This window comes from Mesoplodon densirostris, chromosome 12 (genome assembly GCF_025265405.1).
Source record: "Mesoplodon densirostris isolate mMesDen1 chromosome 12, mMesDen1 primary haplotype, whole genome shotgun sequence".
Lineage (NCBI taxonomy): Eukaryota > Metazoa > Chordata > Mammalia > Artiodactyla > Ziphiidae > Mesoplodon > Mesoplodon densirostris.
The window spans coordinates 39,140,487-39,166,571 of record NC_082672.1 but is presented as its reverse complement, the minus strand read 5'-3'; the positions used below and the strand labels follow the sequence as shown (position 1 = coordinate 39,166,571).

At 34.3% G+C, this 26,085-nt stretch overlaps 1 protein-coding gene across 1 annotated transcript in view; it reads right to left on the bottom strand.

The window, feature by feature from the left end:
* The window catches only part of TRDN (triadin), a 303,903-nt gene that overhangs the window by 62,896 nt on the left and 214,922 nt on the right, over positions 1 to 26,085 (bottom strand). The window contains exons 22-23 of the mRNA XM_060114534.1: positions 11,894 to 11,944; positions 6,529 to 6,579 (exon numbers count right to left, since the gene is read on the bottom strand). Coding sequence (XP_059970517.1) covers positions 6,529 to 6,579; positions 11,894 to 11,944 — 102 coding nt within the window. The remainder of the gene's footprint in view (positions 1 to 6,528; positions 6,580 to 11,893; positions 11,945 to 26,085) is intronic.

The following is a 26,085-nucleotide window of genomic DNA, read 5'->3' as shown; positions in this document are numbered from 1 at the left end:
AATAAAGCAATTAAAGTTGTATTAAATGAAGTAACATTCATAAATTTATTCTAAACCCATGATTTTTATACCATTTGAATAATCATTTGCATTTTTTGATGAAAATCCACTACTATTATAATTACATACATATATACATTTACACTTTACTGTGTCCTCATTGTATTATTTAACAACAAGTGGTTTGCAAAACTCACACACACACACACACACACACACACACTTTCACATTTTGTTTTCTGCATGAGGCTTTATTGGATGTGGTGGAGCACTACTGTCACTCCAATCAGCTCGCTACACAATTTGGGATTTGGAAGAACCGTCAGGGAACACATGTTTCTTCCTAATTATGTCTTAAGAGAAAGTGTTTTGCAAATAAGAGGTCTGTTTTAATAGGTAGCATTTGATTTCATCTGCTGTGGACACATTATTTTGTGACCCTGGTAAACACAACTGTGAGAAAGACAAGCTCTGATTATCTTTCAGTTTGATTTGAAATGTCTTCAGTTCACAGATTTCCAAAAGACAAAACTGTCCTGAGTTTGGGTGAAGTTACACAGAGAACCAACACCTGACAGCCTCTAGCCCACAACTTTTCATCTTATCTCTGCCTACATTTCTTTCCTTCAATACTCCATGGACTGTTAAATATTTTCCTTCCTCTTATTGAACCATGTTCATATGCTTATGAAACCTCATGCATTCTCTATGCTCCTATTTTTCCTGCTTGAGTTTCTAAATCAGTGTTATCTTTGGTTGTAAACTGAGGAATCCTTTCATGCATAATGAAGGGGCAAGGTGATGATGCTCTCAAGTAATTGCCCAACTTCATCCAAAGTAAGAGATCATTTTTTGCAGTGCAGCTGGAGAAAAGCAGACAGACACAAACCAAATGAACAAAAAAATCCCTCAGTTTAAAATTTATTTCCCTATTTTAAAACCAAATGGTCTAATGTGAGGCATCTAAAACACTCTAAATTTTAATTTTCTCACCTTCTGAAATGGGAGAAATGATACTTAGCTGATGTATCTATGGCTGAGATTAGATTGAATAACTGAACAAATATTTCCTGAGCACTCATGTACTAATACCTATATCATAGATATCCACTGATTGGATGACAACTTTGGTTTGCTTTGTCTAAGTCACCACTGGAGGCCACTTCACTTTTACTCATTCTCAACTTTCTTTCCCAAGTACTGTGAGATCTTTGAGGACAGGGATTTTGTCTTGTTCATCTTTGGAGCCTCAGTGACTAAGATATCCCCAGAATATTATACTAACACTCAAAAATTGTTATTGACACAAAACAATTTAAGATGTGGTTTCAAAATGCCAAGAAAATCAAATTTATAAGCTTCAGTTTTAGATGGTTTAGACCAAAATGTAAAGTGGAATTTTTGTCCCATTAACTAAAACCTTACCTGGGTGGAAAAGTCATTTAGAATGGACCCACCAGATACACAACATTGGTGTACATTATCCTCAGATAATCATCTGGTAATTTCACACCCGTTCTCTCTCTGTGTTTATGTCTGTGTCTGTCTGTCTCTCTCTCACCTCTCATTCCCTTTAGGTCAACAAGAAAAGCAATTATGCTTTATAAGCTTCTATAGGTATAGTGTTAAAATAGCTCTAGTTCGCAATACAAACACTTAATGCATGACTCAATGCTTTATGACTAAGTCCTGATTCTGCAACCCTTCCTTGGCAAGATTCCCATGGGACTTTGATGCTCACAAAGAAAGTTTGCTGAGTGGACAGGAAAAACACAAAATGAGCCAGAGGGCATTCTCTCTTTGCAGCACAGAATAAATGCATACATTTTCCGTGCCTCATTCTGTCATCATTTCATTTTCGTGATCCTTTGTCTTTTGTATATGCTAAATACAATGTCCCACATTCCTGATAGTGTCACTCTGTCTTTATCTAATCTTTCTTTTATGCCTTGCTATGTGTGCCTCATGATTCTATCCTTCCCTGAAGCTTCCCAACATGAAGAGTCTGCACTGAAAGAAGTAAGAAATAATTGGAGGAGGCTGAACATACTGTAGGTCACACAGAGAACAGTCAGTCAGAACAAGGTCCTGTGATGTTATTTGAAGATGGCAGGAGAGCTGGTTGGATATATTTCAGGTAATGAACCAGTTGACTTTACAGCATTCAAGTGGTTCAAAAAGTTGTGCAAAAATCACTTGCCAAGGTAAATAAGCAGACAGTCTTTGTTTTTTTCCCTTATCAAGAGACAGTCACCTTTTCTTACTTATGTTTCTGAGCACCAGAATTCATTTTCTTAAACTTGAAGTGAGAATAATCAATTACGTGAATAAAAGGTCAGAGGTCATAGGTATGGCTCATCCTACAACTGGTTAAATATATAAAAATAATAGATGACCTTATATGAAAAACTTTTTAAATTTAAATTTAAAGATTTAAACATTTAAATCTTTTTAAAAAGGGAACAAGAAAAATAAAAAATAAAATAACAATTTTATTTAAATTTATTTCAACTAATTAATTATTTATTTAATAAATAAAATACTATGACATTTAAAAAAATTTCTCCTGAAGGAGAGAAGCACATTAGAATATTTGCATAATGTGGCTTGGAGTGACAAGAAAAATGAACATGCAGAGTGAAAGTGAGTCATCCTCTTGAGGGCTTAAATGGAGAGAATACCAAGGAAGGAATATTGGGGCTTTACAATTATAATTGTCCATATATTTTACATACATATAGTTGCACATATATTACTGCTGTACATTAACTTTTTGAATGAAAGAAATAAAATTCACAGTACTTAGATACATTAATTTTGGAAAGCCAATTATTAAGAGAAAATTCTGGCAGTCTCAACTACTTTTCTTTCCAAAATGTATCCCCTTTCCATTCATTCCATCAACTTGGCATTTTGGCCTGATGGGCACAACCGGAAAAGTGTTAGACTGTCAGTTGCTACTTTTTTACTTTTACTAGAGTAAAAGTGCTACTATTACTGGTATAATTTTTTTTTTTTTTTTTTTTTTTTTTTTTTTTTTGCGGTATGCGGGCCTCTCACTGTTGTGGCCTCCCCCGTCGCGGAGCACAGGCTCCGGACGCGCAGGCTCCGGACGCGCAGGCTCAGCGGCCATGGCTCACGGGCCCAGCCGCTCCGCGGCATATGGGATCCTCCCAGACCGGGGCACGAACCCGCATCCCCTGCATCGGCAGGCAGACTCTCAACCACTTGCGCCACCAGGGAGGCCCTCTGGTATAATTTTTATTTAGACAATTCTTCAGGAAAAGAACTGTCAATAATTCTTCTTCAAATATTTGGTAGAATTCACCATGAAGCCTTGTGGTCCTGGACTTTCTTTGTTAGGAGGCTTTCAATTATGTTCTTACTTGTTATTAGTCTGTTCAAATTTCCTGTTTCTTCATGATTCAGTCTTGGCTATCATATGTTCTAGATATTTATTTTGATTTTCTAGGTTGTCCAATTTGTTGGCATATAAACATTTGTAGTAGTCTTTTATGATCCATTTTTTATTTCTGTAGCACCAGTTTTAATGTCTCCTCTTTCAAATCTGATTTTATTTATTTGGCTCTTCACTCTTTTTTTTTTTAATCTAACCAAAGTTTTGTCATTTTTGTCTATTTTTTCAAAAGTCAACTCGGTTTTGTTGATTTTTCTATTCTCTGTTTTGTTTAAGTCTGCACTAATTTTTATTATTTCCTTCCTTCTGCTAACTTTGGGCTTAGTTTGTTCTTTTTTCTCTAGTTCCTTGGAGTATGAAGTTAGGTTGTTTATTTGAAATCTTTCATCTTCTTTTTTAATGTAGATATTTATTGCTATGAACTTCTCTCTTAGAACTGCTTTTGCTGCAGTCGGTAAGTTTTGGTATGTTGTGTTTTCATTTTCATTTGTCTAAAGATATTTTCTAATTTCCTTTTAATTTCTTCTTTGACCTATTGGATTTTCAAGAATATGTTGTTTAATTTCTATGTATTTGTGAATTTTATCATTTAAGTGTGCATGATGTTATCGCTCTGTTTGATGCTCTTTGACTGGATATTAAATAAAGACTTTTAAGACTCCCTCTGTTTACTAAAAGAAGATATGCTAAACTTTTAATCTAACAAGACTTCTTTTAAAATTAATTTCTTTTTTAGTAAGAATTTTTTGAATTGTAGCTGTCCTGATATATGTGAGATGACAGTGACCCCCTTTAAGGAAAGAAAGCCTAATGTGACACCACCTCTCAGAGGTGAAAGTGAAAGTCTGCATGTCATGTTACACTTTCTGTCAAAATGTCCTAGGACTGTCATTCACATTCAGCACCACAGGCCTGAATTTTTGGTTGTTCGGTGGAAAACAAATGATGAAATTCAATTCATAAAATTGCAAAACACCAATAATATTCTGGCACATTACTACGGGAGATCATTGTTGCTTTAAATGGTAAAAGAAAAAACACATTAAATATACTCAAGTGGTTATTTGAAACATAGAGTAAAGTAGAAAATTCAATATTAATGAAATGAGAATATAACTTTAAAAAAATGCATCTTTTCCAAATGCTGCCTTCCCCATCACCATTATCTGTGGCCACACACTGGCTGGTGCTACACTGACCATGTGGAATGGGATGGTAAAAAAACAATACCTGGAAGGATGAAAGTAGAGAGATGAAACTCTTAAGTAGATATTTCCAGTGTTCAAAGACTCAAATTAGCATCACGTGTTTTTAGTGGAAACCTAAATTGTTTTTCATTCAAATATACATTCCACACACATTTCTACTGGGGAAAATTTTGCACTGCACTTCCTAATAAAAATGTGGAAATTTATAATATTCCTGTCTGTCCCTCATTTTTGATATTTCTATCTTAGTTTGGCAAAAGAATTGTAACATCATTGAATGATTGAATTACTTGATGGCATCAAATCTTTTCAATTTAGATATTTATATAAATCTCCCTTGCAATCAACAGTCAGATCATGTTGAAGAAATCTACAGTTCTTTTAAAGAAATAAATCAGTTTAGCTTCATCCAAAGGAATGTCATTAGTCTTCACAATTAATTCATTCTTCAAATAATACGATGTAACAACATTTTGCTGTCTATTGAACATTTAACATAACGTAAAAATTCTCTTGCAAGCAAAATATCCTAATTTACATATTATGCCTGAAAAACATAAAATTGTATATAGCACCAAAATAACTACTACCTAGGTGACAATAAAAATAAAGTTTGGGATATGATGATATTTTTCTGAAGTGAAACATAAATGCCTTAATAGGTTTGGAGTCCATGTTCCTTGAAATACTTTTTTAAAAAAATTAAGTACATACATGGCTGAGAAAAAAATCATGCTATGCTCTCATGTTTCACTAAATAACAATTTTGTTTAATTTAAATTTAATTGCATAGTTAGAAAAATATGACTTTAGGGTATTTTTTTATACATTGCTACTCTGACTAATGGAGCTTCTCCTTGTGTCCTTCATTGCTCTCACTGAGTCTCCTGTCAGCTTTCCCCTCCTACTACTCTCCCACATCTCCTCCAACTCCAGCGCATGCTTATTTTTAAACCCAAAAGTTTTTTTTCTTTTTAATAAAAAATTCCAGTAAATTGGAATTTTTACCACTAAGTCCCTGTATATTTGTCAATAGTTCACGTAGATCTTCTCTTCTGGGTAAATGTAGAAACAGGCTTTATTTGAACATTCAACATAGCAGGTATACATCATGGTTTTACTGGTTCACTATTATGTTCATTTTGACAAGAAATATTAGACAGTTCCGAGAATGACACCACACCCATAGAATGTCTTGGGATAATTAGAAACTAAATGTATTACATTGGACTTAACATATTTACTTATGTTTTAGGGAACATAACTTGATGCATGGCATATCAGAATCCACATTCCTCTGAGCCTAGTATAGTAGGAAGGCCAGAGGTGAAATAAGATGCCTTAGCAAGATCACAGTGCTTGATTTGGAGATCAGCGATCTCAGGCTGGCTCTGGGGCAAATTACAATAACTGAAAAGTTTCTTGACTATTTCAGTTTTATTTACCTACAAGATGATGGTTTTGGACTATAGTTTCTCGCTAAGTTACTCCTAGTTATAAAATTTGTTAGGATTTTACTGTATCTGAACTTACAGAATGGCAAGCTATCACTAAGACATTTTAAGTATTTTTTTGTATCTTAAATCTATGGTTTCCCATGGCTATTCCTAATAGGATTTACCCTGGGATATTTTAAAAATGTAGATTTTCCACTACAGACTCACAGAATCAGAATAGCATATGTATTTTTCAAAGCTTTCTTAGTATTTCTGACACAGCCACTCATTCCTTTGTTGTTTCATAGTACAATTTAGAATTTTTCCTTTGCTCAAAAACAGAGGAGGCCATATAAAAATTAGAGTTTTGAGAATATGAAAAATAATGATATACTACTTAATTTCAAATAACTGAATATGCACTAGGCAGATCAATGTGTTTTCACATTTCGTTATAGAGTAATACCTTTTTCCTTTACAGAAGCTGGAACCTTCACTTCTTTTCCCTTAATAGGCTCTGGAAAGAAACATTGAACATTTATTTGAAACCAAGATCAAAAGATGTAAGAAGACACATACAATGGAGTCAATGAGCTATCGGTAAGGTGAACCTGGATGGAAATGATATGATATTTTCTTTCAAAAATAATTTTAATCATAGACAAAGAAACAACAGTATAGAGTACAACAAGCTGTTCTCTAATCATTTCTATTTAAAAATAAATGTAAATTGTTGAGTGAGGTACAATCTATTTGTTCATTTAAGGGGATGTGTATTTGGATGAATAGGAACTTGCTTTATCTGTAATTTTAAAAAACACATGACTTCAGCATCTAGAAATCTTCCAAAACTGTTATAATCAGCACTAACTTAGTTTATTTCTTTCAGGCTATGTTTTTTCAAAAAAATAAACAATCAGATGGAAAACTCTGCATATATCACGGAAATGTGGTGTTTTAGTCATCAGACTCAAGTCAAACAAATTTCAAGAATAAGATTAAAATAAATTTTGAGACAGTTTCATCTGTGAACTCCCAATGTCTTAAACATGTGGTCCTTAGTTAAAGCAAATCAAGTAAAACTTCATTTATCCTACCAGGTTCAAATACAAAATGACTCTAATCATATCATGCCTTCCAGACATATATATGGGTCTGAAAGACATGAGAAATATGATAAATTTATCATATTTATGATAAATTTGATAAAAATATATGATGAAATATACATTTTTAATCTATTAAAAATAAAAGCTAAAACCAGTTTTCTGCTTTTTCTGCAACATTAAATCTCAGTATCTATTTTACTGACAAAAATGATTAATAATGCAGTGAGAAAGGAAGCAAAGAAAGAAATCTATCCTTCCAGCTCTTTTTTCTATTCTCATCTGAGGTTTGGGGTGGAAGGCAAAAAATACGGTGGTGGTGCTTGTGAATGGACATGCCACTCCAGGCAATCACTTAGAATCCACTGAGCTCAGGTGGATTTGGATTGTGTCAAGAATATATTCTGGTGTTCCACTGAAAATGCTGTGTCCCTCAGAGCAAGATTTTCTTGATAGATAAACTAGAGCCTTAAGTATCCATAGGCTTGTAGACTTTTTAAAAGTGGCTTTGGTGGCAAAGGAGTGTCCCTGTTGCTATTTATTGTGTTAAGAATAAATAAGATCAATTTTTTCTGTGTATTTCAGCATGTGAAGATGAAATCAAGAACTATGAATTGAATAGACACACGGAGAAGCTTCATTAACTTTTTTTTTTTTTTTAGGCTGATGGGGGTAACTTACTACTTTGCATTTGGCTAAACCAAAAGAATTAATGTATCGTGAAATGAGAAGTGGTGGTGGGGACAGATTCCTGGTGGGGTGGGAAAGCACAATGCCTGGAACTTCACATTTCAAGATTCAGCATGTTGATTTAAATGGGTGTCTTTACATGACTGTGTGAGATTAAAGTAGTTATAAAGAACAAGTCCTAAAGAGAGGGCTTGTAGAATGCTTCGATTTTGGTGGAGAAAGAAGGAAGGGGTGGAAAAACAAATATACTTTTATAGGGTATTTGAAGGTCATAAACCCATCACCTTAAATCTGAAGAAAGTCCTCAGAAAATAGAAATAATTTTTATTTCCTAGTTTGCTAGTAGGAAGATACCTTTGGTCCCAGGCTGGGTCATCTCCTGCACCAACTTTCCTGCATCTCATTTCTTCTCAGTGTCCTTTTGACTGGATTTAAGAAGTCCACAGACTGGTCTGAGTGTCCCTAACTACCCAGGGATACCAAATATTACCAAAAATGTGGAGACAGTATTATATGGGAATTCTGCACTTCTGTATTAGCAAGGATTGAAACATCGTTGATTTAGGTCAGCTATTAAGGCATTTTTCAATGCATCTATCTTGTTTGTCAGGAGCAAAGCACTGGAGAGCACATTTTTTGTGTGTGTTGTTTTTACAAATATGGTAGTTTCTTTGCATTTGACCAAGAGCCTACAGGAAGGCTTATGAATCTTGATTATCAGGATCTAGAATATGTTTAAAGGTGCTGGGATATTTCTTGGAACTCTCAAAATAATCTGGTAGGAGGTTGTGATGGAGAAAATGTTTACAAAGAAATAGGAAGATCATTTCAGGTTTTACACCACTCCCAGACACAAAAGCAATAATGAACTAGGGTGAGTGTTCGTGATGAATAAATCATTGGGGATCAGTTTTAAAGTCATCAGCCAACTTACCCTATTCTTAGCTCTAGCTTCTGTTTGATGAGTGGGAATGGCCAAGAAAAAGTATGGTGAAGACAAAGAGAAGTTGGGGGAATCAGCAGGTGCATGGTCCTGAGCATCAGAATATGAAAGAAGATAAGCTCTGCTCTGAATTCTCTGGCATTAGTCCAAACATATGCAAGCCTGAGTCACAAAGCTAGTCAATAATTCTAATGTCCATCATATTACGCCAATGCCAGAGGAACCTAAGGATGCTACTATTGCATTCTTAATAAAAGGTAATTAATTAACCTCCTTGTTGCCTGGTTATGATTTGGTTTGCAGTTTCTTGGACCATGGGTGAACCTTGCATCCTCAGATAAGTCAGACTAATAAGAAGCAAGTAGCGAGAGGATAGTGGTGGATGCCAGAAGGAATATAACCAATAATAGGGCTAACTAATAGGGTTGTATGGTTTCTGGATGGTCAAGGCTGCATAAGCAGGGCTCTGCCCTCTTGAGTGTGTATAGAGGGCTTACATGAGTCCACTAGCCAAGGAAAGTCAGTAGTTGAACCAGCAGCAAAAGGCAACAAGATGTGTCTTTCTCTTACTCTTTTTCTTTGGAATAATCATCCCTAGCCCCCTCTATACCTCCTTAAATAAAGACACAAGCCTAATGATGTTTCTTTAAATGTCTAATTTACTCATGGTTATCACATCCCCAGTAAATATAGCCCCAAAGGATTTCCGTGTAATAATTCTGATTTTTGAAATGTAGCATTGCTTCAGTATGGGTTCTAATATATACATGCAGGTGGAGTCTATAAGAGACCAGCAAAGGTAGGCAATCTTTAAGCTGCTCCAGTGAAATAAGAGGCTATGTAGCAAGTGGAATTGCTGCATTGTGATTCCGCCACAGTTCAGCAGCAAGCTTCAATAATCCTCTCCAGAAACAATAACACTGCAGAGGTTAAAGTCACTGAAATTTTATAGGTAATACTACAATTTTTTCTTTGATTTTTGTATATAATGAAAATTATATTCAGAAAATAAAGGAAAGGTGACAATATAATTCTTCTAAAATTGTACCCAACTTGTATATAACAAAGATATTTGAGGGCATTAACACAGCTTGAATAAAAAAAGAGGTTCACTTTAAATAGTTCCAAATCAATAATGATTATGTAGTAGACCTTTATATACATGATTTTCTAGTGACCGTGGAGACATCTTGCAAATAGTAGAGAATTTAACGTTGAGGAAAAAGTGTTCCCTAGGAAACTGTCTGCAATTGTACATTAACAACAACAACATCAACAATAATAGAAATTACAGGAGCCAACTTAGTAAAGTGGTCAGTGTGGATATAAATTCTCCCAGATAGGGACTTCCTTAATGGTGCAGTGGTTAAGAATCTGTCTGCCAGTGCAGGGGACATGGGTTTGATCCCTGATCTGGGAAGTTCCCACATGCCACAGAGCAACTAAGCCTGTGCTCCACAATTACTGAGCCTGTGCTCTAGAGCCTGTGAGCCACAACTACTAAACCCATGTACCAATAAATAAATAAATAAATAAATAAATTCTCCCAGATAATGTTTTCCAAGACAGATGTTTACAAGTACCATTTCCAATGAGTTTAGGCTTCAGCACAAGTGAAGTCTTTAAGTAGTAGTTTAAATTTTTGATAATCATCATTGCCTGAAAGGTCATTTTAGAGGTAAGACCCAAATTTCTGTTGAGTTGTTTTCATAGTGGACAATAATGTATGGTTCAAGTATTCCTGTGAAATAAGTGCTCACCAAAATAAGTATATTTCATACTGCATTGGAAGGAGGGAAGGTTTAGATTTTGCATGTATATATGGATTTTCCTGGTAGTGTGTTTCAATCATAGTTTTAGTTCTCACACAGACAAGGACAATGTTTTTGTTAATTGTCAGATAAAATGAGAATGGAGGTGAGAAGGAGTCTTTCTCAAAGAACAAGTAATCACTGGTGAAAAATGGACTGAGCTCCTCTGTGGGAATTAAGGAAAGTCACCCCAATAGTAAAAGGACAAAGACTATTTTTCCACATCGCATATCCAGTGTGTCTATGTCAAACAGATTTTCTAACTTACGTAATGAGCTCTGCACTCAAAGCAAAGGTGCTTTGAAGAATACAAATACAAGGGCCCTATTTTAAGGAGCAAGCAGTATCTGTGTTAAAATGAAATAAATGGGTGTTAAAATCCAACAGGCTTGACTTTGGTTCTTGCCTTTGCCTCTTACCCATAGTGTGACACTGAGTAATTTAAATTACATGTACCTCAGCTTCCTCCTTTACTGAAATGGTGATATCAAGCACCAACTTGCAGAAACAAAATATATAAAGTAGATTGCAATGTGTCTGGCAAAGAGCACATGCCCTGCTTCTGTACTTCTCCCAAACAATCCTCACACCTTTGTCTGGCTAACTCCTCATGCATCATACTTGAATTTAATATAACTCTTCAGGAAAGTCTCCTCTGATTCCCCAGATTTGATTAGGAAGTCGATGGAGATGGCTTTATGTGGACATTATTCTTAGAAAGAGGCCTGGGATTTGAATGGTATTTAAATAAGAATGTCATGCTCTTTCATAGCAATAAGGAACCTGATAAGACTAAAGCAGACAGAGTATGACTAGGAGTCTTTGAAGACAGCAGAATTCAGAACTCCAATTCTCAAGTCTTCCTCTCTATTCCTAGCTTTGCCACCTTTGTTTTGCCAATGATTACCAAGTGTTTGGAAAGATTATGCACTAAATATATAGTTAATGAAGGACAGAAAGGAGAGAACCAGAGGACATGGAAGCAAACCATTCCTATACTCTTTATTTTCCTTCTAATCTTTTTTAGCCCTTCCATTCTTTGTAAAAAATCATTTTTCTGTTTTTTTCTTTCAGAAATTATAATGAGAGCACTTTAAGTCACAGTGAACTGAAGGAAAGTATTTAACAGACAGGTAAATAAATAAAAGTTTTCAAATATATGACAGTGTCCTGTGCAATTCTGACCCACAAACCTGCAAAGAAGGTGACTAATGTACTGTGGACGCATTCAGATATTTTTGCTAATAAATTTCTTGTGTTATGTTAACTTGACTCTATTACCTTTATCCTTCAGAACTGAAGATGTCTTTCCGGATTTTTCTTTTCTAATTTCTGCAAGAAGAATCATAGGGAGGAAAGGTTACAAGGAATAATGGAGAAAAAATGGCAAGTTCTTTATGTGTTATGTTTACTGAGGCTTAAAGAACCAGAGGGGCTCTGCTTTGGTATTCAAGATACAGGTGTCTACTGGGATAAATTGCTTGTAACATATTGAACTAAATATACGGAAGACAGAAAATAAGTCCTGAAATTATTACAAGGGGCAGACTATGGTAGATACAAGAATGTACAAATAAAATACTATGGGCTTTGGAAAAAGAAGGTATGATAAGAGTTATAGCTAACATTGTCTACTTACTACATGTCACAGGGAATGTTCTCTACTGTTTAGTCATTCAACACTCACAATAACCCTATAAGGTTGGTAGGTCTTGTTATTATTGCTACTTTTCACATAAAGGGATTAAATAACTTTCCCAAGGTCATGTAGCCCTTAAACGGGAAATCTGGGATTTGAACTAATGTCTCTCTGAACTCAAACACAAAGGTATTGGCTCTGGTAGCTCAATGATGGAATCAGGAAAGGCTTTGGCAGGTGGTACTGAAGAAGAACTTGAAAGCTGGAAAGGAATTAGACCAACAGAAATGAAGCTGAAAAGACATTTTAGGACAGAAGAGAGAATGGGGAGGCATGGGCTGGACAGTCTGTCAGTTTGGGTGTGTGAGTCACTTGTAACCAAAAGAATACAGTAGAAGTGTTGCTGCATGACTTCCTAGGCTAAATCAGGAAAAAACATGTAGTTTCTATCTGCTTCTCTAGCTCTGGGGGAAGCTGGCTGCCATGTAAGTACTCCAACTGACACTGCCATGTTGGCAAGACCACATGTAGGCAATCCAGTCAGCACCCGCAGCTGAGCTCCCAGCCGACAGCTAGCATCAACTGCAAGCCATCTAAGTGAGCCATCTTGGACATCCAGAAGTCAGTTACTTTAGATGTCTACAGCCCAAGCCTACATCTGATTGTAATCACATGAGATATCTAAGTGAAAAACTGCTCAGTTTATCCCTCCTGAACTCCTGATCCTCTAAATCATGAGCAAAGTAAAATCAGCTGTTGTTTTATATCACTAAGTTCTGAAGTGGTCTGTAAGCAGAAACAGTACATGAAACAGCGAATAAACAACAAAATATTGTACCATGCACAATATAAGTTCTCCAGTAGAGCTATATAGATAACAGAGAAATGATTAATTCTACTTTTAAAACTGGGGAAGGTTTTTACTGCATTTGGGTTTAGGTTCCTCAGCTGACTAGAATTTCACTGGTCAGGAAATAACAATTTAACAGTATATCAGGGTGCAGGATGTAAGTCAGGTTTTTTTAAAAGCTGAGGATCATACAAAAAAAGAACTCCTGGAGTTCTTACTTGGTTCACAGAAGGATAATCTACCATCAGTTGACATATGAAATATAAGTAACAGAGTTCTTTGGAGGAAGACATTATCTTTGTTTTGAATATATTGTGCTTCATGTGTCAACAAGATACCCAAAAAGGAAATGTCTTGCAAACAGTTGGAAATACAAGTGAAGTACATACTACATGCAAGTGTTGCCACAACAGTGAGAGACCCGCATATCTCAAATAATAATAATAATAATAATAATAATAGTGTTTCCTTCTACAAGATTTTTGTAAAAGGCCTATGAAACAGACAAAATAACAAACTGAAATAATGGACAATCTTGTAACAAAAGAAATCAGCACTGGAGTTCCTCCTCAGCACATAAATATTTTGAACCCCAAAAACAATGTGTTTAAAGGAAGGGGTATTGATTAATGATATCTTTTATTTATTTATTTATTTATTTTTTCGGTACGCGGGCCTCTCACTGTTGTGGCCTCTCCCGTTGCGGAGCGCAGGCTCCGGACGCACAGGCTCAGCGGCCATGGCTCACGGGCCCAGCTGCTCCGCGGCATGTGGGATCTTCCCGGACCGGGGCACGAACCCGCGTGCCCTGCATCGGCAGGCAGACTCTCAACCACTGCACCACCAGGGAAGTCCTGATTAATAATATCTTTGATCTAGCTATTAGTTATTCCTCATTGATCTGAATGATCAAATTCAATATCAATTTATTATTAATGACATTAGGATATTAAAAAAATATTTCTGTTGAAGTGTTTTGGCTTGATGTCAATGTCAAGTGTAGCTAGATTGTGAAAAATGAAACTGAAATTGGAAGGTGTAAAAGATCCTAACAGAATCATCAGGCAGCCCAGATTTCCTGGTTTTGTGAAGAATCAAACTCAAAATTCTTAACCTTTCTTTCCCAGCTAGCTCTACTGAAGTGTTCAAAAGTATCACTTCAAAAACTGTGTTTCTCTCCTCTTTTTGAAGATATATAATTTGCCTGCTGATTTGAGATATTGTTTCATGAGCATAATGAATAAGATCAAAGTATCAATTTTTTTTGGATTTTTCTTCTGATGGAAAGAATAGTTTTAAAGAACCCTATGGAGAGCTCTATCCGTAAGTTCAATGACAGATAATTCCTCAGATCATGACTATTAATGTACATCACACAGCACCAAAAATGTCAAAATTGTTTATAACATCTCTGTTGCATCCTAAAGTGATACTACCTTGTTCCTAGAGTGGTTCAATTGTGATTAGTTGCATGATTTTTAAATATTTAATATGTGAATGACCTACATGCATCTGTCATTGTTTTATGTTCATTTGGACATAATTTTGACAATCAGGGATATTTTAGAAAAGGTATTTTATAGCATTTTTGTAACTTTTTCAAACTCCAAAATATGTTTCATAAATAAATAGAGAAAAGAATTTTCAAGTAGTCTAAATGGTTTAGCATTCTATGTTTATAATCACCAAGAGAAAAAATAAAATATTTTGATGTTTTATGCAATACTAACTTTGAATGCTCCTGAAAAGATGTTGTCAGGGTTTAATTTTATTCAGGACATTGTCCATTAACTTTGTAATTAAGTATGACTTGGTCGGGATGCCATTTTTAACTTCCTTTTTGCCTTAGTGATGCATTTAATCATTTCCTGGTCTATAGACTAAATAACTTGGCACACATATTTTTAACATTTTAAAATATTTTTCTCTAAAAATCTGTTTAAAAATTATCAATTTAAAACATCTTCAATTCAATTATATTTATATGTTGGTGTCTTTTTAAAAAAACCTTGGAACTTCATTGTATTTCTTAGTCTTTTTTTTAATTAAAAAAAAAGAATATTATTTTGCAACCTGTCTTATCCTCTATCTCTAACAGGACATTCTAATTAAAGAGTATAATATAAAATTTCTTTGAAAGACATCTTAACAGTGTTGTTAGTACTTGAAGACTATGGTAAGGTATTTCTCAAGAAACTGTAAATAAGGGAATTCAGAATGTTCTCTGAAAGTTAAGCTAATAATCAATACAGAATGTGGAGAGTTGGGGAGTTCTGAAAGCACCAATTATATAATACTATATAACACTTCGTATATGCATTTCTGAGAAGCTTCCTTCAATTACTCAAGCACTGTGTTGTTCTAGGCAAGCTGGGCTGTGTTAGCATGTTAAAACTGTGACATGGAGCATGGCATAGGAATTCAAAACAACTAACAGATATAGAACTTGTCTAATGTGTATCTTGCAATCACCACGGAGATGGAAGTCTTGTCCAATGGACTAAGTATTCTAGTCCTTTTGACAAACTCTTTCCTATAGAAATATAGGTCTTCAAATTACCTTAGCTGAGGTACTTCCTGAAATCATCTAAATACTCTTTTCCTTTGACTGAATTCTGATAAAACTTTATAATTATGATGCTTTTACGCTGTGTAGCTTGGCTGCAAGAAGAGAATACTCTTCAGAATTCTGGACTGTACCTCAGTGGGGTACATTTTACTTTATCTGTAATCAGCTCTTTTAGAAAGATCAGCAATATGCAATTATTTAAAAAATAAAATAAGCACTCCTTTTTATATTTGGGAGCTGAAATAAACTAGGACACCCTAGGCATATAATTTGCTTTCTAAGCCCTAAAGAATTTGTTTTTAAAGAAAACTTTATTAGCTATGAATTTTTCTCATGTAATCATGTTCAACTTAAGATGTCAAAGTTCCCATGTTTTCTTCAAGAAAAAAATCTTTTTAACAAGACTGTAATTTCCTTGAGGGCAGGCAAAGCTAGGTCGTGGTCATTCTTGTACTCACATATAATGATGAAGTGTTGTTTTGTATGGTTAGACACTTTTACATAAAATCTTGCTATGAATGGGATGTTCGTTTCACCCTGATATTCATATGTTAAAGACTAATACCCAATGTGATGGTATTTGGAGGTGGGGCCTTTAGGAGGTGACTATTTCATGAGGGTGGAGCTTCATGAATGGGATTAGTGCCCTTATAAGAAGAGACATGAGAAAGATGCTCTCTCTCTCTCTCCCTCACTCTCTGCACCATAGCAGGACATAGTAAGAAGACATCTGTTTGCAAACCAGGAAGAGTCCCCTCACCAGGAACCAAATTGGCTGGCACCTGATCTTGGACATCCTAAGCCTCCAGAAATGTGAGAAATACATTTCTGTTATTTAAACCACCTAGTCTATAATATTTTGTTATAGCAGCCAGAGCTGATTGAGACAAATCTCTAACTCCTCACCCATTCCGGGAGGAAGACATTACCTAGATTTTACAGATATGATAATAGGATCTAAGAGAGGTAAATAACTTGCCTAATGTCATGACTACTAAATAGCAGTGGGAAATTTGAACCTGGACCAACAAAATTAAAGTTAGAGCTAAACTACTACAGTAAGTGCTGGGAGTACAATGGATTATAAAGTTGATAGCACCACAGATGACTTCTAGAAGTGAAGAGTGAGCATATTTGCATCACCACCTCACAGCAATGTTCTTCATAACTGCCAGTCTGCCATAGTTTTCCAAATTCTTTTCCAGAAGTGGTGACCATGTCATCTGGCAAATACTAGGAAGTCAATAACTATTCATTGAATAAATTAATAAATTTTCCAAATTTGTGCTGATCACATTTTATCAGAAAACTTAACTATTAAATTTTTACACAAAGGCCTAATAATCATATAATTGCCTTTCATGGTTAGTTATTTCCCAATTTTGCAGTCCCAACCTGGCTAAGGTATCAAAGTAAAATGAAGTCGCTGGTATTTGACAATTTTCATGGATAAAAACCAAAAATGATATATATTTCAACCTAATTTCACATAGCATTTTGCTTTCTTTACCTAAGAAATTTTGGATGGTGAATTTCCAGTGTTTAATAATCTCACACACCTATATTTATATACTTAATTTTCAATTAATTTTTGTAAAAATCCCAAATCATCTCTTCATTTTAAATGTAACATATTCTTCTATTTTCTATGACAATCATAATATTGTATATATTCTATATTGTCTTTTGAAATTCTTTTCTCAATTAGAGATCTTTTTCTACAAACACATTTATGTGCAATCTGAGAGATTTATCATTATAGTCTGTGTTCAAACATGAAACATTTTATGAGAGGATGTATATAGAAAACAAACCTAATTGAATATAAGAAGAATATTAACTTAAACTTATTAATAAAATAAAAAATAAATAGGATTTTAAAATAAATCCTTCTGTTATTCATAGTATGGAATATCATAGTATTTTGAAATTCACTTAGTGGATTAATTCTTTAAGATTTCCATGCCATTTTTTAAAATTAATGAACTATAATAATTTTTAGAGTAGATTAAGGTTTATAGTAAATTGAATGGAAAGTTCAGAGGGTTCCCACATATGTCCTCCCCTAATACACCCCACCTTCTCCACATCAAATCCCTAATTAATGTTGTATGTCTGTTACAGTTGATGAACCAATATTGATACATCATTATCAACCAAAATCCACAGTTTACATTAGGGTTCATTCTTAGTTTTGTTCATTCTGTGGATTTTGACAAATATATAATGACATATGTATACCATTATAGTAGGATATAAAATAGCTTCACTGCTCTAAGAATTCCCTGTGCACTACCTATTCATTCCTCCCTCCCCCCAAACCCCTGGCTACCACTGAACTTTTTACTATCTCCATAGTTTTTCCTTTTCCAGAGAGTCATGTAGTTGGGTTATATAATATGTAAACTTTTCAGATTGGCTTCTTTCACTTAGAAATAGAATTTAATGTTCCTCAATATCTTTTCATGGCTTGATAGCTCATGCCTTTTTAACACTGGAGAAAATTCTTTTGTATGGACATACCAGAATTTATTTATCCATTCACCTATTGAAGAAATATTTGTTGGTTCCAAGTTTAGCAACCATGATTAAAACAACCATGAATAAAGAATATTTGTGTACATTAGTTTTCAACTCATTTGGGTAAATACCAAAGAGCATGACTGCAGAATCGTATGATAAGAGTACCTTTAGTTTTGTAAGAAACCACCAAACAATCTTCCAAAGTGGCTGTACCATTTTGCATTCCCTCCAGCAAAGCATGAGAGTTCTTGTTGCTCCACGTCCTCCCCAACATTTGATGTTTCAGTGTTTTGGATTTTAGCCATTCTAATAGGTGTGTAGTGGTGTCTCATTGTTTTAATTTGCAATTTCCTAATGATGTATGATGTTGAGCATTTTTTCATATGCTTATTTCCCATCTGTATATCTTCTTTGGTGAGGTATCTGTTCAGACATTTTGCCAATTTTTAAAATGATTTGTTCATTTTCCTATTGTTGAGTTTTAAGAGTTCTTTGTGTATTTTGGATAACAGTCCTTTATCAGATATGTATTTTACAAATATTTTCTTTTATTCTGTGTTTTGTCTTTAAATATTCTTGACAGTATCTTTTGCAGAAGTTTTTAATTTTAAAAGAGCCCAACATATCAACTTTTCACTTAAGGGTTGTGTCTTTGGTGTTGTATCTAAAGAGTAATCTGCAAAACAAAGATAAACTAGATTTTCTCTTATGTTTTCTTCTAGGAGTTTTATAGTTTTATGTTTTACATTTAGGTCTATAATCCACTTTGAATTAATATTTTGAAAAGGATGTAGGAATCACATCCAGATTCTTTTTTTTTTTTCTTTTTGCTTGTGAGTGTCCTAGTACCACTTGCTGAGAAGACTATCCTTTCTCCATTGAATTGCTTTTGCTCCTTTGTCAAAGATCAGTCGACTGTATTTTTTGTTTGTTTTTTTGTTTTGTTTTTTTTTGCGGTACGCAGGCCTCTCACTTTTGTGGCCTCTCCCGTTGCGGAGTACAGGCTCCGGATGCACAGGCTCAGCGGCCATGGCTCACGGGCCTAGCCGCTCTGTGGCATGTGGGATCTTCCCAGACCGGGGCACGAACCCGTGTCCCCTGCATCGGCAGGCGGATTCTCAACCACTGTGCCACCAGGGAAGCCCAGTTGACTGTATTTTTGTGGGTCTATTTCTGGGCTCTTCATTTTGTTCCATTGATCTATTTGTTGATTCTTTCACCAACATCACAGTGTGATGACGAATGTAGCTTTATAATAAGTCTTGAGTGTCAGTCCTCAGACTTTGTTCTTCTCCTTTAATGTTGTCTTGGCTATTCTGGCCCTTTTATTTTTCCATATAAACTTTAAGATCAGTTTGTTGATATTCACAATATTTGTTTGTCAATATCAATTGGAATTTTTATCATGATTGCATTGAATCTATAGATAACTTTGTAAAGAACTTACATCTTAACAATTTTGAGTCTGCCTATCCATGAACATAGAATAGATTATTCTTAGATTTATATCTAAGTCTTTCCTTTTTTTGGCACTAATGTAAATGGTCTTGCATTTTTTTATTTTGTTCATTCCAATTTTTGATTGCTGGTACATAGGAGAACAATTGACTTTTGTAGATTAACCTTGTGTCCTGCAACCTTGTTATAATCACTGATTAGTTCTATGAGATTTTTATTGATTCTTTAGAATTTTCTAAATAGATGATCATATCATTCAAGACAGTTTTATTTCTTTCTTCCCAACTGGTATGTCTTTTCTTTCCTTTTCTTGTCTTATTTCATTAACTAGTACTTCCAGTACAAAATAAGTGTGCTGAGAGGGGACATCCTTGCCTTGTTTTTTATCTTAGTGGGAAATCTTCTAGTGCCTCATCATTAAGTATGATGTTAGCAGTAGGTTTTTTTTTTTTTTTTTTTTTTTGCTGTACGCGGGCCTCTCACTGCCGTGGCCTCTCCCGTCGCGGAGCACAGGCTCCGGACACACAGGCCCCGCGGCCATGGCTCGCGGGCCCAGCCGCTCCGCGGCACGTGGGATCCTCCGGGATCGGGGCACGAACCCGCGTCCCCTGCATCGGCAGGCGGACTCTCAACCACTGCGCCACCAGGGAGGCCCAGCAGTAGGTTTTATTGCAGATGTTCTTTATCAAGTTGAGGAAGTTTCTCTCTGTTCCTAGTTTGCTGAGAGTTTGTATCATACATGGATGTTGGATTTTGTCAAATGATTTTCTGTATCTATTGAGATGATTTTGTTTCTTGTTTATCTGGTCGATGTAATGAATTACATCAATTTATTTTCAAATAAAAAAACCAGTTTTTCTTACCTAGAATGAATCCTACTTGGTCATGGTATATAATTCTTTTATATACACTGTTTAATTTGATTTACTAATATATTAGACTTCAATGAAATTTTTTAGAAATCTTTAACAGCACTTTAAACTTTGTGATGGATATGTGCATATAAAAGAAAGTTGAGGTCTGAGACTCTCAAAAAGGCATTGGTTAGAGTAAAAGCAAAAGCTAATGCCATTTTAACAAACTAGAAACTGTCCTTCTTACAGTACTTAGCAGTGTGACAAAGTGATCCCCCTGCAGAACAAGAACCCCAGGTCTATTTAAGTTTCTTCACTTGGAAACAAAATGTTAGAAGAAGAATACATTTTTTGGTATTTTGAAAAGGTAAACTTGATTCATTCAATAAATATTTATTCAATGTCTCTTTTGGGTTCAGAGCTGAGAAAAAGAAGAAAAGATGGTTTCATGGAGTTCGGTCTATGCTGGAAGGCATCCACCTAGACAGATTAAATACAATGATAGAGACACATACACAGGGCTCTGAGCTCATAGAAGAAGGACTGACAAACTACCTTATGCAATAAGAAAAGACCTCACAGAGGTACTGGCATCTGTGATCAATCCTGAAACTGGATATAAAATTTGTCATCAAAGAAGAATTGGAGAGACATCTCCAACATAAGGAACAACATAAGGAAAAATGGAGTGTGAAAGTTCATGTGGCTGCCTCTCTGGATGTACAAAGTCAGGGAGAAGTATGTGAGCCAAGGCTGGAAAGTCACAGTGAGGGATGGTGATAAAGAAACCAGCAGTACCCTGCTAGAGAATTTGAATTTATATCCTTCCAATGATAAGGAGTCTTTAAAGATCCTTAGTCCAAACATTTTTTTCAGTCATTGTATCAATGAAATTAAACTTTTGCTCTTAAGAGAATATGATATGTACTGAACTGACTGACAATACTTAGAAAGTCATTGTTATTTTGTTTGGAAATATGCCAAAACTGAAACCACAATTCAACCACAGTTGTGTTATCCACACTCTCCTGTCTCCTGAGACAATACCTTCTTCTGTTTCATTTTTTATAAATTCTTTTGTACATCGTGTGTCATGGGCATAATTTCTGCATCCTGTGTTCCATTATTAGTGATCCCTGTAGCTAAATTAATATTTAGAGAACCTTCATGTCATTTCATTGGATATTCAATAGTATGCTTTGCTCCAGCGATGTACTTTTTGAAACTTAAGTATAATTTAAGTGTATATATTGAAATTCAAGTGAAGTAAATACTTCAAATATTAGAATTCTATTTAGTAGATTTATATAATACTTAGAAGTATTTTCATTTTAGATTCTGAATCTGACATTTCTGTTTATACTTTGGTACAGATTGTACTTGCAATCAGAAAAGTAAGTTTACTCTTCAGAATTTGGGTCAAAATTGGAAACGTCTCAGGCAAGGGAGACATTTCTTACAAATGAGAATTAGACAATATTAGGACTGGAAAGTTCTGTAGAGAATGCTTAGTAAAATAATCTTGGCTTAAAAAAGGAGATTTATGAAAAAAGTAAATACCCTAATGTCACAGAATAAATTACTGGAAGAGACAGACCAAGTCTTAAGTTTTATTTTGAGATAACTGTACTCTATTATTCAAGCAGATTAATATTTCTAATCATTATTAGTTTTTATCAGTTATTTCTTTTCAAGGACCAGCAATACAAGTGCTAACTCCAAGCTAAGAATTGTTGACCATGATTTTTATTGCCAAGACTTTTAACGAGACTATAGATGCTTTTTATGAGTTATCTGAGCTAGTATCTCTCTTTCTTATATAAAAATCAAGTGAAATAAAACCCAAAATTAGCAAGTCAAAATGATGAAGAAATTTTCTAACTTATATTTTGCCACTTCATAATTCCAAAGGAGTATCTGAATTGAATTTTCAGGTTTTAAGAATTGCTTTTTATTTAGCATATAATACATCATTCTATGAAAAACCAGGGCAGTAATAATCAATAAGGTGCAAGTAAATTTTATGTAGAATTATGAAAAATTTTTTCATGTTTATTCCTGAAATTATTTGACCTATAATGTGTACTTTAATTTACAATTAGAAGAAAGTAATAATGCATTTTTATGTAGGGCTAATGATTTAAGATAATATCTGCAATTTGATTTTTAGAGACTGTAGCTTAAACTCCATTAATTTGTTCCAGGATATAACTTGGCAATTGATTTTAAGCAATTTTATTCAAGATTGTGTGTATTGTATTCCAACTATTTTTTTCCCCTAAATAGGCCTCTAGTAGAAAATCAATTTATAAATGAAAGAAAAAAGTCAGTAAAAAAGGGATTAAAAAATTCTCCCAGAACAATCTTTGTTCTGGCCACTTAGCTTTGTAACAGAGCAGCTTATAATATACTTTCCATTAAAAATCCCTAAGGGAAAAAAGAGAATAAACCCATATGTTGTTTCAGAATAAAAGCAGGAGTGAAAGTAAATATTAATAGAAAAAAGAGACATAATTAGCAGTTTACTGTCCTTGAACTTGCAAGGAGGTGTTTTCTTTGTGTGTCATATGGTAAACACTACAATGCATTTCCTCAGGCTTTTATATAATCTAGCATAGAGTGTCAAAGGAACAAACAAAAGTCAATTTTTCTCTGTGGAGAACAAAATTATAATCTTCAAATATCTATACTGAGTAATTAAAATAGTTTTTACTTGCCAAATCCTGGTTTTGGTGATCAAAATTCTCTATGAGGAAAAATAAGGCTTGTAAGAGTTTTCATTATAAAGAGGATGAAAATGGTCTTTCACAGATTTAAGGATTTCTTAAAGAACCACCAACCTAATATTAAGATGTAGACAATGATCAAAAATACACTTTATCTGAAGTGCATTGTCATTAAATTCAGAAATCATATGACAACTTTTCTTCATATTTACAGTTTCATTTGACTGGGCTTTAGGAAATGGTTTATAACTGCATTCCATTAGTTTACATAAAGATTGTTGGACATTACATCAAGACAAAGTTTTAGAATTATAAGATAGATGAAGCAAGAGCACATGCTTGATGTAAAATGTTTGTTGCTTTTAAGAACCTAAAAGATGGATACAATTGCCATTAAGAAATTACTTTGATGAATCATGGAAGGGGTAGAATATAAACAGAGTAGAATAGGGTAGTAGGGGTAGAATATAAGCAGACACACTACCCCTATGTACATTGTCTGTTCTGGCAATGTCAGGTAACTTAATTTAGCTCATCTAACAGCCAGTTACTCTGACTCCAGAGTTAAAAAGTAACCTGGTGGTAAAAGTAGTGACCCCAGTATGAAGTGCAGGGGGAGGTTCCTGGGGTAATGTTATAGTTTTACTGTTCTTCTCCATGAAATGACCACAGTCTCCAAGAAAAGGAAAGAAAAAGATAGGCACAGAGGCCATATTAGGCAGAGGAGTGGTTCAGTTTCATGATAACTGAAAAGCAGAATTATGCATGACAGAAGCTGGAATGTGGGCATTAAAATTATCTCTCTGTGTGACTTGTACTTGCCTATAGTATATACTGCATAAAATAAGAGTAATCAAGTTACACATTAGTTTATTAGAGAAAATAGATCATTAATACAAGAACCATTAATTTCTGAGGGAAAGGTACAGCATGAATGCACATCTTTTAGCATTGCCTCCAAATCTTGCCAACCTCACTGGCACACATTGCTCCTTTACTGGGCTGAAATTCTCTAGCGTTCAATGTCATTCCTACCAATAAATGAATCACATGAACCAAATGTTGCATGGCAGGAGGTGGTACCCTGTAGGAGATCAATGCAACAATACAAACTTTTTGAGTGTGTTGTGAATCAGCTGTGATAGGTTGGATTTATACCTGTCTATTTATTAAAGTGATGAAGGGAATGGGGAGGAACATGGTGAAAAAGAAGGGACTAGAAAGAAATTTCCATACATGAGATCAAATGATTATGAGAACATTCTAAAAGTACTAAATGAAATAAAAGTAAGAAGTAGTAGTGAAATGTGTTATGTGAGCAAGTGAGATAGTGGAAAATTGCAAAAAGTTCTCTTGAAAATATATAAAATATGTAAGCAAGCAGAGTACACTCATTTTTTCAAGTGTTGCATGAGCTCTGTATGTAGACCATCTTCTCTCCAAAGCCCACTCAATACTCCTCACACCCATTCCCAGCGCCTAGTCTGTTGTGGGCGCTCAATAAATATTAAACAACCAGAGCACAAACTATTGTCAAAAGTTTGGAATTCACAGGAATCAATACTATTGTTATTATACTTTAACATTTATTGAGGGTCAACAGCATGACTTAGTCCACATGTGCAAATAGGTTATTTTATAGCCACATATTAAGCAAATAATTAAATACAATATGTATCAACTACACCTTCAGTTTTACTACATTGATCTTAAATGTAAAATTGTTTCTCCCTTTTTTTATAGTGTTGACACATCATGAAGTATAAACATTTATTATTTAAATAAATAAGTTTCTCTCAGAGAAATCATTACTCTTAGATATTATTAACATTCACTTGAAAGTATGGGATCAATCTACAATAAATACACATTGCTGATTCTAAATAGACCAGTACATGTACAAAGAATAGAAGAATCTGAAAAGTGTCTGAGGACAATGACAAACACACAAACCATGTAATATCAGTTGGGTTTCACTTGTTGTTGTGACAATTTAAAACACTAATACAATTATGTAGGGTACCATTATTTACAAAATAGCAACAAAGGCAAAGAAAAACAGAAAGTCTTCAAGTGGACACAAATTACTGCACTTATGAATTTAAAAAGATTTCTTAATTTAAAGCAAAATATGTTTTATTACAGGAAATGAACTGCATTTGATACATTTATGATCCATATGCTCCAATTTTACCCTTAATAAAATGATTACTAATTGTGTTCAAATTTATTCTTGGTGGTTAATAGGTACTCAAATTCTATTTAATCATTTTTCATGAATATTTTTGTCATGTTTGTACTTAAGTGGATTTTGAAGTGATTTTTAATTGTTAAGAGGATGGAAAACTATAATTAATGTTTCTGTAATGAAATTTTCAGTTTAATTTTGGGATACTAAAATAGCTAAGTTTATAAAGTGTGTTTTCCCTTAACATTTGAGTCTTAGAATCCTAGAAATAAAAGTCTTTCTAGACCAGCCTTCTCCTATTGAAGGAAGAGACTTTATATTCTGATATAAGGGATATACTACTTAAAAACTTTGTTGAACATAAATTTTTTTATGATTCAAAGGAATAGAAGATCATCTAATTCAGTTCTATAATGTAAAGCCAAGAAAAGTGAGGATAAGGCCTTACGTTTCTATATTTAGACATACATTGGCCTAATTGGGCAATTATTAAATTTTCTCTCTCATTTTAAGATTTTTTTTAATTTGCAATATAGAAGGTGCAATTGCTAAATTTAATTTATTCGATGTCTTTATCCATATGATGGTTTACCACATGCTGTTTTGTTATGTAAGAGTACCATCTACACAGATCATAATAATGATATAATTAATGAATAATGCATA